The sequence below is a fragment of the Narcine bancroftii genome, chromosome 9 (genome assembly GCF_036971445.1).
Source record: "Narcine bancroftii isolate sNarBan1 chromosome 9, sNarBan1.hap1, whole genome shotgun sequence".
NCBI lineage: Eukaryota > Metazoa > Chordata > Chondrichthyes > Torpediniformes > Narcinidae > Narcine > Narcine bancroftii.
In genome coordinates, this window is record NC_091477.1 from 37,036,200 (window position 1) to 37,053,619 (window position 17,420).

The 17,420-nt window shown below is 37.4% G+C and overlaps 1 protein-coding gene across 4 annotated transcripts in view; it reads left to right on the forward strand.

Annotated features, from left to right (window-relative positions):
• ablim3 (actin binding LIM protein family, member 3) overlaps nucleotides 1-16,226 on the forward strand; it is a 189,904-nt gene extending 173,678 nt beyond the window's left edge. For 2 of the 4 annotated variants that reach the window (XR_011344875.1, XR_011344876.1), the window contains 7 exons: nucleotides 254-401; nucleotides 2,421-2,450; nucleotides 7,556-7,614; nucleotides 10,957-11,017; nucleotides 11,482-11,548; nucleotides 14,515-14,595; nucleotides 15,819-15,907. Coding sequence is in view for 2 of the 4 variants with exons in the window: in XM_069898820.1 (XP_069754921.1) it covers nucleotides 254-401; nucleotides 2,421-2,450; nucleotides 7,556-7,614; nucleotides 10,957-11,017; nucleotides 11,482-11,489; nucleotides 14,515-14,595; nucleotides 15,819-15,932 (501 nt within the window). In the remaining 2 variants the exon portion in view is untranslated. Of the gene's footprint in view, nucleotides 1-253; nucleotides 402-2,420; nucleotides 2,451-7,555; nucleotides 7,615-10,956; nucleotides 11,018-11,481; nucleotides 11,584-14,514; nucleotides 14,596-15,818 lie in introns of those variants that run through there. The other 2 variants (XM_069898820.1, XM_069898819.1) reach the window with 2 other exon arrangements.
• Nucleotides 16,227-17,420: the final 1,194 nt, after the last annotated feature.

The window sequence follows — 17,420 nt, forward strand, 5'->3', positions numbered from 1 at the left end:
CATGGATTTGATTATAAACTAGTAGTCAGAATTTTCATTCTCTTAACATGCTTTCCCTTGGATGATAATATTGTGCTAAATGAATCCAACTATTTATATTAAAAACTATTGATATCAATTTTATCTAGTCATATCAATTGGTCATAAAGTTATATCCAATGCTTATTGGTGTGTTCCCCAAGATCTAATAAAAAAACCAGAATAAACATTTTAAAAAGATGCAATTTGATTCTTTTGGCTCCCTTTATTTTAGATTCAGAGTGGCATTAATCGTTTAATTCTGAAGGAGGAAATGAAAGCTCGATCAGGAACATATGATAATGACCCTTGGACCACACGGAGTTCCACATCAAGTAGAGAATATCTGCAGAATGTCGGTTATGAGTCTCCAGTCAATGGATGTAAGTAACAACAATCGTTTATTAGTAGTTTCAGTAAGCAAGCACTCAGTCAATAGTCAATAGACTAATTCCTTAAAACCAGTTCAGTCATGTAATTGAGTCATTCTATACTTCTAGAAATCTTGTTAATACTTTGGTTTTATTCAGAAATCATCCAATTAACATCTAGTCTTTAAAGCAATTAAAGCTGGTGGATAATACATGGTAATTTTCAAACAGAGTTTGGAAAGTGCAAATGTGATGTCCATGTTTTTAACAGTGTTTAGAAACTCCAACAATGCCTAGAAAGTCAGCAGAGTGTGCAGTTGAGTAGGGCCGGAAAGGTTTCCGTTGATTTCTTTCACTGCTCAGAGCTAACAAGGGGATACTTTTAAAGACTAAATAAAACAACATCTCAATGTGATGGAACTTCTAGCTGACGGCAAATGAGTTAAATCTTAGCTTTATTTGTTCCTTTACTATATGAACTTTGAAATAAACCACACAGATGGAAGGAAGGATTATTTTCAATTCTATGGCAAGAATTATTGCTGGATAGATTTTTTTTTAAACATATGACATTCAAAAGTAATTTTATGGAACTGGGTCCACTTGCTAATTGTTTTTTTTTGACTAACATGCACATTTGATGCTGGAACATTAATCTGTTGGAAGAAACATACAGTGACACCTCAGTTGTCAGAAGATTGAATGGCATGAGCAATTTGGGCTTCCCATATCTTGTTCACAATATTAGCCATGTGGCAATATCTTTATGAATGACCTGCATTGTTTTATTTGTCTGACCTTAAAGAACTTTTCCAAAACTGAATCAGTAATATTTACACACAATCTTAGAAATTTCATCTGCATCCAATTACACTGCGGTTTTATTTTTTGAAGAAAGTCAAAATAAGATCCAGAACATTACAGATCAAGAAACTGGAATAGAATAAAAGTAAAATATTGAAGATGCTGACAATCGAAATAATGCAGATAATTCAAAAAGAACAAAGTCAGACAACATCTGTAAGAGAATCTAGCTTTTATTCTGATCTAATCAGAATTCATATATTGGAATACAATAGTAAGTCAATGAAATGTGTAAAGATAGCATATTTGCATTTGCACAGAATTAATAATGTAAATAATTTCTATTGTGTATAGCATTTTTGAATTAATTTATTGCATCTATAATTTGCAATGTTACTTAGCTTATTTTGAATAGGAGGCTGTGAATTTTGGGATGAATATGCTATATTAGTTTATGGGAGGACTGCAGTCTCTTATATAGCTCTATTGCATTGTGTGAGCAGAAATAAAGTTAATTTCACTACAAAATGAAAAACATCAACCACTTTGATGTCCCAATCTGTTTTCATTTTTTTTTTCTTAACATTTAGCATCAGCAGGTTTTGCAGAAGCTTGGGCTGGATATTGCTGAGGTGTAAAAGGCAGAGCTCTGGGTGAAGAAGACTAAATATAAAAGCACTAACATTTTTGTATTTTTTTTAAACTTGCAGCATTTTATATTCCTAATGTAATCAATACTGATTGTTTAGTTATGTAGCCTGATTAGTACATTTAGTAAGAATTCACAGAATGCACTGGCTGATAGGTGCTGGTTTGATTGTCAATTGAGAGACAACTGCAGTGCCGGCAGTAGCATGTAGCAGTCTACTTTACCTGTGCACTGCAATGCAGAAGTTGGGTGATCACATTTGCTATTTAGTTATGCTTTTAAATCCATTCAAATTAGGCTAATGGCTGTTAGTAATGTTATCGGTTCGTCTTTCGAACAGACATAACTCATTGCATATTTCAATGAGTAAAATAGTTGCTAAAGGAACAATCACCAGAAGATTGTTCGCAACAATTTTCCACTGGCTGTTCAATTCAGCAATTTCAAATGCAATCATTTGCACTCTCTCAGATTGCGATGAAAAATAAAATTCTCTGATTGATATCTTTGTTCAGTTAGATAAAAGGTTTTATTTTCCACTGCCTTATTCTAATTTCCATTTAATCCTCTGATTGCAGCCCCACGAGGAATGCATATGGGTGACAGTGGTGAGTTAAAGGCCATTTACTGTTGAACAGTTTTCCAAGGGCAACTCTTGCAGTCATGGTTTAGTCCATCAACTTTCCTTTGATCTTCAATGACTGTTTCACAGACCAATGCATTTGAATAGTTTTATAAACTCTCAACATTTGATGCAGAACTGTTGGAGATGTTTCATTATATCAGTGCCAGTTAAAATAAGTAAACAGCAAATTTTAATTGTTATTTGGCAACAAGGACAATTGGATAATGGAACTTTGCACTTGTTGCTTTGAGGCATTGGCATTTACCGGTAATCACAGTATTACATAGTTATGTTTTGTATTTCATCACATATTCCTCTACTGTACTACATTTTGCTTGGGTTAAATGTGCATTGCATTTCATTGTATAATTTGTTAGTGAACCAATCTATTCATCATGAGAGAGATGCACACTGATCAGGGAGTAAAGATTAAAAAGGAGCATTCACGAGGCCTAGTGCTTTAGCGGGCCAATCAAATCACTATTCAGTAGCAGGAACAAATAAAAGTGAAACAGGCACAAAAGGAACAGCCATTGTTGGAGTGGCCAGTGTGAGAGTGGCCCAGAGAGGGAGTGGAGAGTTTGAGCCTATGGCTCAAAAGGCTCGAGAGGCTTCAGTGAGCAGAATCTGAGGACATAGGTAAGGTCACATAAGATTTTCCTAATATCTAAGAGTAGGTAGTGGAGATGGCAGCTAGGGCAGTGGTATGCTCCAGAATCAGCCTGTAGGAAATCTGAGACAGCACAAGTGTCCCTGATGACTACACCTGCAAGAGGGACACCCAGCTGCAGTTCCTTACAGACCATGTTGGGGAACGGCAGCTGGAGTTGGATGAGCTCCAGATCATTCAGAAGGTAGACAGGATGATAGACAGAAGCTGTAAGGACACAGTAACACCCAAGAGGCAAGAGGCAGGTAACTGGATGACTGTTAGGAGAAGGAAGGGGAATAGGCAGTCAGCACAGGGGATTGTGTGGCTGTTTCTCTCAATAATAAGCAAACTATTTAGGATACTTTTGTGGGGGGAAGGGACGATCAACCAGGAACAAGTAATAGTGGTCAAGTCTCTGGCGCAAAGTCAGGCCCTTCAGTTCAGAAGGGAAAGGAGAGAGGATAAGAGCTATAGTGATTCGGGATTCGATAGTTAGGGGAGTAGATAGATGGCTCTGTCAACAAGATTGAGATGACCAGATGGTATGTTGTTGCCCAGGTGCCAGGGTCAGGAAAATCTCAAATGAAGACCTTAGCATTCTGGAGAGGGAGGATGATCAGCCAGATGTCATGGTCCACATTGGTACCAATGACAAAGATAGGAAAAGGGATGAGGTCCTGAAGTTAGGAAGAAAGCTAAAAAGCAAGAGCTCAAGGGTGGTAATCTCAGGATTGCTATCAGTGACATGGGCCAGTAAGGGCAGAAATAGGAATTTATGGCAGATGAATGCTTGTCTGAAGTATTAGTGCATGAGATAAGAATTCAGATTCATGAATCATTTGGATCTCTTCAGGGGAAGGTAGGACCTGTACAAAAATGGTTGTGTTGCACCTGAACGGGAGGGGGACTAATAACTTGGTGGGCAGGTTTGCTGGTGCTGTTGGGGAGGGTTTAAACTAGTTTGGCAGAGGGATGGGAACCAAAATAAGAGGGCAGTGAATAGGGCAGAAGATACACAAGTAAATGCCCTGTATAGCAAGATTGTGAGACAGTCAATAGGGCAAAGTTGCAAGTGTAAGATTAAGGATCTAACTTGGGGTACTTTGGAAACTATATTGAAGTTGGCAGGTAAATGTTGTGGTCGTCACTGAGTCGTGGTTGAAGGATGACTGCAGCTGGGAACTAAATGTTCATGAATGCACAGTGTATGGAAAGGACAGGAAGGTAGGCAAAGGTTAAAGGCTTGTTCTGCCAATTAATAATGGAATTCAATTTTGGAGAGAAGAAACATTGGATCAGAAGATATAGAAACTGTAAGGGTAACAAGTCCCTGATAGGAGAATGCAAACTACAGAGTGAGATAGAGAAGGCATACAAAAATGGCAATGTTGCAACAGTCATGGTGAATTTCAACATGCAGTTTGATTGGGAAAACCAGATTAGTGCAGGATCCCAAGAAAAGGAATTTATCGAATACCTCCAGGATGGATTCTAAGAACAGGTTGTGGCTGAGCTGACCAGGGAACTAGTAGTTCTGGATTGGGTATTGTTTAATGAACCAGTTGGGCAAAAGTTAATTGGAAAGGCACACTAGCAGGGAGGACATCAGACCAGCAATAGCTAGAGATTCTGTGAGAAATAAGGAAGGTGCAGAGCAGTTATATTCCAAATCAGAAATATTTGAAAGGAAAAATGGCACAACTGTAGCTAACAAGAGAAGTCAAAGCTGAAGTAAAAGCAAAGGAAAGGTTAGACAAGGAAGCAAAAATTAGTGGGCTGGGAAACCTTTGAAAGCACGCAGAAGGCATCTAAGGTCATTAGGAAGAAAAATATGAAATTTGAAAGGAAGCTAGCAAATAATATCAAAAAGGATACTGAAAGCTTTTTTAAATACTGTATATTAAGAATTTTTTTATAAAGAATTTTTTTTAAAAAGGCAACAGTAGATGCTGGAGAAATTGTAACGGGAGACAAGGAGATGGTAGATGAACTGAATGAGTATTTTGTATCATTCTTCACTGTTGAAGGCAATAGCAATATACTGGACTTTCAAGGGTGTCAGGGAAGAGAGGTGAGTGCAGTTACAATCTCCAGAGAGGAAGTGCTTGGGAAGCTGAAAGTCCTAAGGTAGATAAGTCTTTTGGACCAGATGGAATGCATCCTCAGGTTTTGAAAGAACTAGCTGTGGAGATTGTGGAGGCATTAGTAATGATCATCCAAGACTCGATAGATTCAGAGAACATAAAAATTGCAAAAGGCACTCTGCTATTTAAAAGGGAGGGAGATGGCAGAAAGGAAATTATAGATCAGTTCACCTAACATCAGGGGCTGGGAAGTCATTGGAGTCGATTGTCAAGGATGAGGTTACAGAGTATCTGGAGGTGCATGATAAGATAGGCCAAAGTCAGTATGGTTTCCTTAAAGGAAAATATTGCCTGACAAACCTAACATGATTTTATTTGAGGAAACAACAAGCAGGCTAGACAAAGGACATGCAATCGATGTAGAATATTTGGACTTTCAAGAGGCCTTTGACAAGGTGATGCACACGAGCCTTATTAACAAGATGAGAGCCTATGGAATTACTGGAAAGATACAAACATGGGTAGAGCATTAGCTGATCAGCAGAAAACAGAGAGAGAGAATAAAGGGATTCTATTCTGGTTGGCTACTGGTTAAGTGGTATTCTGCAGGGGTTGGTATTGGGGCCACACCTTTTTAAGTTGTATGTTCATGATTGTGGCTAAGTTGATAGAAAAATAGGTGGTGGGCCAGGTAGTGAGGAAGAAACAGAGAAGCTGCAGAGAGTGACTTGTATACATCAGGGGAATGGGCAAAGAAGTGTACGGTCAAGCACTTAGTAGAAGGAATAAAAGGGCAGATTATTATTTGGATGGGGAGAAAATACAAACTTCAAAGGTGAAAAGGGAATTGGGAAGAAGGTGAATGCAATTTTGGCATTCATATCTAGAGGAATAGGAGCAGGGATTTGATATTAAGGTTTTCTCAGGCATGGGTGAGACCTCACCTGGAGTACAGGGTACAATTTTAGGTGCCTTATTTAAGACAGGATGGGCTGACATTGGAAAGGGTTCAAAAAGGATTCACAAGAATGATGGGATTAGCATATGAGGAACGTTAGACTTTACTCCTTGGAGTTCAGAAGAATGAGGAGGGACCTCATGGAAGCATTTCAACTGTTGAAATACTTGGACAAAGTAGATTTAGCAAAGTTGTTTCCCATGGTAGGAGAGGTTTGGACAAGAGGGCATGACTTCAGGATTGAAGGGTTCCCATTTAAAACAGAGATGTGAAAGAATTTCTTTAGCTAGAGAGTGGTGAGTCTCTGGAATTTGCTACCACAGACGGCTGTGAAGGTCAGGTTAGGTGTATTATAGGCAGAGATGGATAGGTGTCTGAAAAGGTTGTGGGAAGGAGCCCAGAGGAGTGGGGCTGAGTGGGAGAATGGATTAGCTCATGATAGAATGGTGGAGCGAACTCGATCCAGTATCTTATGGTCTTATCTTATAGTCATATGATATATGTAATATAAACAGATAATGGTTTACTTTTCTAAAAGCAATGATCTGTTATGCTATTGGCCTCTATATCACTTATTTAAATAATTTTCTTGACCATGGTGTATCTATTTTATGGCTTTTTTTAATATAATCATCATGTTTTCAATAACAAGATTCCTTTTCAGGGATTAGATGAAATAAATTTGCTTGGATGTTGCTTTCTTCATCCTGTGTTGAACATACTTGTGGACTGCATGCCTCCCTTTATTTGATACCCAGATCCTTCTCCCCTGCTGGTATTGTGCATGTTACATTTCCTACGGACATCTGCTGCTCTTATAGATATTAAACGCATCTCTTCAACACTGCATTTCAAGTGTAGGGGTTGGGTCACAAAAAAAATTATGGGGTTAGGATGCTTTGCAGTGGGAAAGCTCTGTTTCCCAATTATAACTATCTGTGTAAAGAACACATATTTAGGTTTTCTGTCGGGCTCACATATAAAATGTTTTACCTTTCTTGTAAAGTCGTATTATTATTCCCTATCATTATTTCTATAAGATTTTAGTGCATTGTATCTTAGTCATTAAGTGAGCAAAGACCATTCTATGTTAAACAAGAGCAATTCATCAAATTTCTGATCCATCCATCCATCCACCCATCCTGCCTGCCTCAATAAGGTTATTCTACACTTTAACTTTAAGCGCCATCTAGTGTCGTCAGGCAAAGATACAGTGGATTTTCCAATTAAGGCATTGTTGGTTGGAATTCCAACCTTGAGAAAAATCATGAAATATGTTTCCCATTCCTGAGTTTCAGTCATTTTTCATTGATTCACTGAGACAGTGTTGTTTCATTCTTGTTGCCAATAATGCATGTCAGTTAGCTGAAAAAGTGTTGTGTTGTGTATCACAGATCCACTGATTTCCAAGTCTGCTTCTCTTCCTGCCTACATGAGAAATGGAATGCACAGGGTAAGATTTCAATCAATGTATATTACTGAGAGAGGGATGAACAATTGGATAGAGGTATATACGGAATAAATATCAGCTCCCTACATCCATCTCTGTTGAAGATATAATATTGTCATTTCATTTTCTGCACTCCATTTAATTCATATTAAGATTTCACACTGAGATGACTTGAGGGTTATCTAAACCATACCTTGGCCTGAAGTGTTGATTATATATCTTTGCCTCTTATGGACATGAGGGGCCTGCTGAGTTTCTCCAGCAATTTTGCACATTTACTACAATCACAGCATGGCTACTGTTTCACTGACCTGAAGGTTGTCAGTTTACATCATTCATTTATGACAGTGAAAATTGAAAGTTCTATCCAAAATTTAAAATTGTCATTTCAAACAGCTGAATAAGACAGGAAAATTTGCAACAGGTCAACTGTTGTTTATCTTGAAGATAATGTGGCAACCTGTGTCTCCAATACAAGAGAAGATGCAGGTTTTCAACGTTGTTGGTGAGAAAAGCCATGCTACTTAAATGGAAGGACCATAACCCACCTACTCTATTTCAATGGCTCTCTGCTGTCAAGTTTGGGAGAAAATTAGGAGTCGGACATTTGATACATCTTTTAAATTTGAAGTTTGCTGACCATTTATTCAATGTTTCTGTATAGCTTAAGAATAACATTTTTATACTGGATTCTCTCCTATGGTAAATATGGTTTTAAACAGGAAACCCTTTGTTTTCCTACTTTACTCTCAGAATGGACTTCCCAGTCCCTTTTTTTTTCTTTTTTTAGTTCTTGCAATAAAAAAAAATTCTTTCGGTTTACAACAGGAGAATAAACTTACGGTTAACATATATTTGTTAAATACTAATATGTTCTTTTTCTTACACACATAAATACATGTAATAATGTATCTCTCCTCTTGTATACAACTCAATAAAGAGATTGGAAACAAAGTTAAGATGCAGGCTATTAAAAGAAGCAAGGCCTTGATCAGTTTTCCAAATTTCTTTGGCCACAGGTGAGATGCTGAAGGACTGCGATCCCCATAGTTCAGGGGTGGTGGCATCAGAGCTGTGGTAGGTTCCACAGACATTTGATGTCTCTAGAGGGAACCTCTTGCTTCCCTTTCTCATCTTGATAGTCCTGAACTTGTAGCGACTCCTTGTGTGCCTTTACAGGGCGACAAAAATAAAACAAATTTTGTACGTGACAATAAAAGAATCTCAAATCTTTAAGGATCTTCTGGGAGGTAAAAATGGTCACAGTGTGATATGTTTTTGGATGCATTTTGAAGCCATACATCACAGGACCAAAAGCATTATCTTAGATAGGGATAATTATAATGATACGAGTTATCTGAAGCAGACTGGGAAAACAAGGAAAGAGACAGACCAGTGGAGAAATGATGCCTGGCGTTTATACAGCTTCACCATAGCATAGCAGAAAGTTATCCCAATTAAAATTGGATTCCATCAGAACAGGACACCATCAGTGATAAAGGAGGTCAAGAATAATGTTAAATTGAAAACTACAGCATAAAAAATGGCAAGGGCTGGTCATCGGCTATAGAACTGGGAAGTATTTCTGATCCAGCAGCACGACTAAAAAAAAAGAAGGAAGAAAATTCGTTTTGAGAGAAAATTGTGTGTAATATCAAAACTGTGGATGTATAAGTAGGAAGAAGGCAGCTAATGTCAAGTCAAGTTTATTGTCATCTGATTTGACAAATATAACCCAATGAAGCAGCATTCTCCAGTCCTCGGTGCAAAACCTGTAGGCACACAACCAGACATTACACATATATAGACCAAAATACATATGCAGATCAAGTACAGGTGTATTCACACGTACAAATAAATAAATAGATAAATTAGGCTTTCTGAATATGAGAGTCTCAGGTGGTTACTATGTGCTGTTCCTTTGGTCGTTCAGCATTCTCTCTGGAAAGAAGCTGTTTCTCAGTCTGGACGTGCTGGTTGTGATACTCTAGTATCACATTTCCAATGGGAGCAGCTGAAAGATGCTGTCTACAGGGTGGAAGTGGTCCACAATGATTTTGCACACCCTATTCAGACAACAATCCCAGTAGATTACATCAATGGAGGGAAGGACCTAGATTCCAGTGATCCTCACTGCCACTCTTTTGGTCCTGTGGATTGACCTCCACTCTATTTCTCTACAGTAACAGTACCACACTGTGGTATAGCCGGCCAGACACTCTCACGAGAGCTCCTGAAGAAGGTTGACATATTGGTGGCCGATAGCCTTGCTGACCTCAGTGCAGTCACTGTTGCACTTTCCTGACAAGTGAGGAAATGTGTGTCCATGATGGGTCACTAGTTAAAATGGAACTTGGTGCTCTCTACTCTCTCCAATACAGAGTTATTGATGTAGGTGTGGGACCTCTCCAGAATGAGATTGGAGAATTAATAACAGGAATAAAATGGGCATATATTTTAAATCTATTTTATTATGTTAAATCTATTTTATTATGTTAAATCAATTCCACTGCAATTATCCCTAAAATAATACATGAGCTCATTTCAAGTAACAGGGAAAAACGTAAAAAATTCCAATCACAAAGGATAAACTATTGGACCGAAGGCAGACAAATCTTTGGGATCCACAGTCCACATCCAAAAAGTTTTAATGGAAGTGACTACAGAAATAGTACTCCCTTTGGTTGAAAATTTTGAAAATTGACTACATTTCAGGCGGGTGCACAGAGCCTGGAAAAAGTCAATGTGGCTCCCTTATTCAAAAAGGGTGGAAGTCAGAAGGTGGGGTATTTTGGGCTACAGGTAGTTAGTTTAACACCTTTTGCAGATGCAAGAGTCAATCAAGAGGAAATAACTGGTCATTTAGAAAACTTGTCAACATGGTTTTTTTTGAAAGGTTGACAAATTTGGACAGTTTTTTTTGAGGATATTATAGGGGGATCTCCATGTATTTTACGAAACAAGTGCTGCACAAGAGGCTGTTGCTTAAATTAAGAAGCTAAGGTTTTGAAGGAAGAGTGTTAGCATGGATTGAGTCATTTCAGGATGAACTTGATATAACAGAAGGACCTACTTTTAATGTAAAAGTTAGTGAGCACAGATTTGTTGGCTGGGGGAACGATTAGAGGAGAGAATTTTAAATTTATTTCATTCAATCCCAGAAGTTTTGCTGGAATGAAGATGAGGATAAGAGTTGAGAAGTGGGATTGATCTGTAATCTGTTCTTGGCTGGCATGGACATAATGACTTCCTTCTGAAATCTAATTTTCAATGCTTCTTAGATGAGCAAGATCTAAAGCTGCAAATAACTGACAGGTATTTTTATTTTCTCTCAATTTCTTTTAGCCTCAAAGTGCTGACATTTTCCAATATGACAATGACAGTTCTGTTAACTGGGGAATGAGAGGTAAGGTCATTACAGTACGAAATGTTTTATGCTTACTCATTGGCACGTTGTACTGTACTATCATTTTTAACCTGCTGAAAGCACTGCCAAAGTAATGGGACCTCTAACAATTGAAAGGAAATATTGCTCCTTCCCTTCACCATTATATAATCAGTAGTCGAAATAGCAAATTGTCAGAGTTGTTAAAGGGACAATGTAATGTTGTTCTCAATTTTTATGAGAATGGAAAAGTGAATCAGTTGGGAACTGTAAAAAGTCAAAGACTCCACAATGTTAAAAATGTTGGTAATTATATCTTCTTTAGCATCTGTGTAAACTGTGAACATCTCCCTTAATGTCTGTGAAGCTATATACAGAAACAACGATGAATTTTAAACTTGGGGAGTAGGCTTAGTTATTTATGAAAGTGCAAATATGGTTTTATTTATTGTTCTGTTTCAAGTAAAAATTCTTCTTTATCACAGAATACAAGGTAAGAACTACAGCTGTGGCCTTGGATAACTGTGATGCGGCAACAATGAGAGAAAAAAAGTGATTTCTGCGTGATTCCGTCACAGTACCTATAAGTAGCATTTGATTTCTAAATTATGTTCTCATGTAAATGTGTATTTACATTGTTTAACAAAAGTTACCTTGTATCATAATTTTACACAGTTTTAGAAAATCACATGGTTGCAAAGACGGTATTTGTCATGTATTCCTTTTATACATCTGTGTATTTATATGGTGATTCCATTAATATGTGGTGCCACAAGGATGTCTGCAGTTGCTGTAATATCCTCAAGCTGGCTGATAAATTGTGCAAATTCCAAGAAGCATGCAGCATATTTTCAGTAAGCATTGCAAACCTATTTAGAGTACTATAGAAAATTTTTACACTGCACATATGATTAAAGAAGAATGAGAAATAGGATAAATTAATATACAAGAAAAATTAAGTATACTTAAGTTAAATGTTGAAATGTTATTGGAAAACAAGTCTTATGAGGCAAGGTTAGCAGAGCTGGGACTTATCTCTTTGGAGCGTAGAAGGATGAGAGGAGACTTGATGGCGGTCTATAGGGTGGAGAGCCAGAACCTGTTTCCCAGGATCAACAAACACCAGAGGACATATGTACAAAGTTCAGGGAGGGAAGTTTAGGGGAGACATCAGGGGTAAGTTTTTTTTACACAGAGAGTTGTGGTGGCCTGGAATCTCTTGCCAGGGATGATGGTGGAGGTTGAAACATCGGGGGCATTTAAGAGACTCTTTAGACATGGATGAAAGAAAAATAGAGGGTTTTGGGGTAGGGAGGGTTTAGTACTTTTTTTAAGTAAGGAATATATGGGTTGGCACAACATCGAGGCTGAAGGGCCTGTACTGTGCTGTATTTTTCTAAGTTCACGAGGGAAGTCTAAATTTTTAGAATCAGATAGCTTGACAGGTTTTATGCTATTAAAAATTCAACAGGAATAAAAACAAATTATGAGAATTGTTTCCATAAATACATTAAAAAAAATGTCAAATGAATTCTCCTGATTGCAATGGAGAGTATTGCAAACAGCATAGCCTGCAAGGGAGCATTAAATCACAGAGAGAATCTTCAGGATATCTACACATGAACAGAAATCCCAAATTCTTTCAATTTTGCAGAGTAATGATTGTCAACACCAATAGTTCTGTGGACGTTACTGCAAAATCTAGTCCATTACATTGTTGATGATGTATGATGAATTTGGTCATTTGGGACTTATGTAATTCTATTAGAGAGTTAGTGCTGATGTTGTGATGTTATTCTCTACTGCAGCACATCCCAAGTAAATTTATTACTTACATTTATCAGAACCTAATCCGCCATTTGAAATTGTTCTGAATTCATATTAAAAATTGGTATTCTGTCAACCATCTAAATAACCTACCTCAAGTAAGACAGAGTTTCAAGTTGTGATGACGGTTTGGATGCTTGCTATCCGAAATGATTGAATTTACATTTTGACAGCAACAACTGGGCTGTGTCAAGGTAACCTGTTGGATTGCATCTTAGTACCATGGACTGATTTCTCTGCATTTATCCTATAGATTTTCATGCAAAGTCCTTTAAAAATAGCATCGTAGAACCTACCATAATAGTAAACAATCCCAATGTTTTCAAGCACATATAACTCTGGATATCTAATTTATCATTTTGTCCTTCCATGATATTTCCCAATCACTGGAATCTTTGACTATTTACCCTTTCCATTCCTTTCATTTTTTTTAAACTTTAGCCCCTGGTCTACCTTGGTTTGATAAGCCCAAATTTTGTAACTTTTCTTAACATTCCATTTTCTTTTCCAGTGAATCTTTGCTTTGCTTTTTCTAAGACTTTCAACATCTGCCCGATAATGAAACCTAGAACTGCGTGCACTATCTCATTAACGACCGTATCAAAACCTAGTACATTTTCACCATCAGTCTCCTGCATTTTTAAATTTCCTTGCTCCATTTAAAACCAGAATCCTTTTTTTCTCTGGCTTTCAACTTTAAGGATTCCTGTATGTGTGGCTTGATGACTTTTGGGACTGCAAGCAACCACACCCTCAAGTGCTATGACACTAACATCTAAGCATACATCAGTAACATCAATTTTCTTTCTGATAATTCGCTAAAATAACTTAGCACAAAATAAACCCAATGTATCACATTCCTACTGAATAGACTTCGCTTTCAGAAAGACTTTCTCCTTCATCTGCTTCACCTTTCGGGAGACTGCAAAGAAAGCTAGATTCCTCCATGTACAGGGAATTCTGGGGAATAGAAGTGGCTCAGAACAGCAGAAGGGGAGTTCAAGGGGTGGGTAGGGCAAGGATGGTGAGCTAGGAGATGTGGAGAACATCTCCAATAAATAGCAAGGGTGCTGTGGCCAAGCAGGCTGAGCTATTAAATGAAGAGGACTGACCTAAGCTAAAACCTCAGTTTCAAGCTTGAGGTTATACCGAACCAAGTGCTGTAAAAATCTGCTTCTTTGTGAGAGGGCAGATGCATACATAGAATCCCAGAGATAGCAGCCAAACAGGTGTTGTGTTTGACACATGGCAGGTCTGATGCACAAAGGATTAAGAAGGGCAGTTGCAGATATTGTTCAACTTTCAGTTAATCCCCAAGTTTTCATTGTTCAATTTCCCAGTGAAAATTAATCACAGAGCTCCCTGCAAAAGTCTCTCTGTGAACCAATTTTTTTCTGCTAAAATATAGATTACCCCCCCCCCCCCCCACACACACACACACACACACACACACACACAGCTTGCTTCCTTGTACCACAATATAAAATTGAAGAATTACATTGTTCATTTTAGGGGCTTCTGTGATAGAAACTTAAAAGAAATGCTGCATTGATTGTATTTATACAAAAGGGTCTTCACTGTTTTATGATGCTTGCTGGTAATGAATATTTACGCTGTGGCCTATACAGTAGTCTAATTCATATCTTTCCAAGTCAAACATTTGTAATACAATTGAGTTGTCTACTTTCTAGATTTATCCATTTCATCTGCTGATGGTAACCACCAGAGGTCGGAATAAGTTGCCAAAAGATGTTGACAGGACAAGATTAGAGGTGAGTCATGTAAAACGATTGAGGCTCTGTACTATCCAAGAAGGTATACTGTTTCTGTATTCATGTATACAGAACCAGGTGCTCAAACACACAACAAACAAAAATCCATATGTATGAAATTGTTTTCCATCAATATACATAAATTTATGAAAGGAAATCTGCTTGTGCTTGTGGAGTTTAAATTTTTAAGTTTGGAACTAAAACAGATTTAGTTAACAGAATTCTACACATGAACCAATTTAAATTCAACTTAAAACCAATTTTGATAACCCCCATGGATTACTTAAACAGGCAGAAAACATTTTACATTCTTTCAATCGACTTCCACAGGACTTTACTCCCAGTAGAAGCCAATGAATTGCCTCTCCCATTTTGTTTTGTATCATTTGATTTATTGGGATAAAGGAACATGAAGGAGTAATATCTTTATGTTCATCCATTTGTGTTCTTGAAACTTCATAGGATTTTGATAGATGCATCACGTACTAATGATCATATCTGCAACAGTCTTCTGAATAGTATTCAGAGCCTTTATGGAGCTTTCTAAGCGATGTCAGCAGTCTACATTATGATGGATGTCCATTCCAGGTCATCACTTTCATCTGGCTTTTCTAAATCAATAGAGTCAAGTCTTTTGAACTGATAAGTTTGGGATTGTGATAGTACAGATTCTATCACCAATGTGTAGTGTAGGATGACTGTGATTGGCTGAGAGTGTAGCGACACCTACTGGCAGGTCTTAAAGGATTGCACCTAGCCAGACCAGGTCATTCTGGACTGATCGACCTACTTGTGATATGCTCCAGTCTTTTAGTTAATAAAAGCCTTGGTTTGGATCAACAAGTCTTTGGTTCTTTCGACGTGTATTTACAGGGATCCAGTTTACAAAAAGACCAATGACTTTGCAATGAGCTGATGATCTTCATATTCTCATATTTCATAAGTTAATATCAGGGAAAAAGAGATACCACAAGAGCAGGAAAGAATTGCTGACATTTTTAAATGAAGTTGATTACAATTGAGTTAAATATTTACTCCCTAATATGGTGGGTACCATTTTTCGCAGTAGAGTTTGCACTGCTTTCTAATGTTTGATATAACATGTGGTATATTAAGAGCACAGACATCTGCAGTATATTACACTTTAAAAGCAATGTGTCGACTTTACTATACAGTAATTGCTAACAGGTTTACGGGATTTCATTTTTTTTTTATAAATTCAGCGTCACTTATCACCAGAAGATTTCTACCGTGTGTTTGGAATGACACTTCCGGAGTTTGATCGACTTGCATTATGGAAAAGAAATGAACTGAAAAAGCAAGCAAGGCTCTTTTAAGCAAATCTAAACATCCTTTTGAAGAAAGAAGCTACCTACTGAAGTATACAAGCATTTAATCACACAATCTGTTAGTAGTGGTTTCACATCATATCATGTTAAGAAAGCTACATGTATCTCTATGGATGTTCTGCAAATGACTGTCAGCTGTGGGATCATATCTCCATTATTTTATGCAACGCTTGTGATATAATCCATTAATCATAATGTTTTGGGGAGTAAATTTGCAGTGACCCTGATTGATATTCAAAAGTCGGATTTTGGAATAAAATTGACGTCTATCTCTTGCTCATTTATCTTTTGTTTGATTTTCTTTTCTTGCACAGATGAGATTTTTCATACTCATTCTCTGTGTACTGTTTTGAACAATTGATTCACTGTACATTTTGAATTGTTGAATGGTAAAGCTCTACAGAAGAGAAACTGCCGATAAGATGTATTATTGAAGTAGATCTTGTGCACATTGTTCTAAATGGGTGCCATGATAATTTCACAGATAAACACATGTAAATTATGACATTTATTTTAATGATTATGAACATTATTTTCCTCAGCTGACATAGAGCCCCACAATTGTTTGTTCATGGATAATAGCTGCATTTTGTTCGCTAAATAAATGATAAAAATTTGGATTAGCCTGATGTGTTTATTTCACCTCAATCAAGGTTTTTTTTGAGAATTTGCAGTTAACTCCTTCTGAAGCTTGGAGCTGAGGATCCCAGTATGGACTGAAACTAGAGAATCACTAAACTGTTTGAAATTTGGGGCCTTTACTGCTCATTTTTTTTTCCCCTGACCAGCTTTTATTCTGTTCAGGAGATAGGGGCATTTGCCTGTATGCTCCTGTCAAAGAACAATGTCAGTTCCTTGCTATTCAACAATGGACCATAGTAAAGTTCTCACCTGCTGGGAGCTGGAGTGAAATGGGATGTGAATATCATGGAGATTTTTGTAGAAAGTTGGAGGAGAATAAATGAGCTTGGAAATTATTGAATTCTTTTTTTGAGTTGAAACCTAGATAAAAACTTCTTTTTTCAGTTCTGAGATTATTGTGAAAAAGCAAAGACCAAGCTTAACACAAAGCTGAACAAAATTTTGAACTAAATCCTTCTATTTACTTGTACTGATTTCATGGTTAAACTCATCATGAAGTTATTTTGCTTGGAATGCAAAGTACATAAAACAGTCAATCATCTTAATAGGGACAGCATATTTGCAAAATTCAATCATTTAAGTGAAAGACTCTATCAGTAACCCCAATAATAACACAGACAAAAACTGAGGAAAACAATAGGCTTTATTGGACTAGATACTGCTGGCCCGGGTCCAAGGCTAGGAAATGAGTGGGAAGGAGAGGGGATTCTACCTTTATGGCCTGAGGTCACATGGGCAGCACTAAGGGAGGAGCGAAGGCAGGAAGACACCTGGAGGGCGGGCCAGCCAATGCACATAATCATATCACTACATTCACCCCCTCTTTTAATAAAT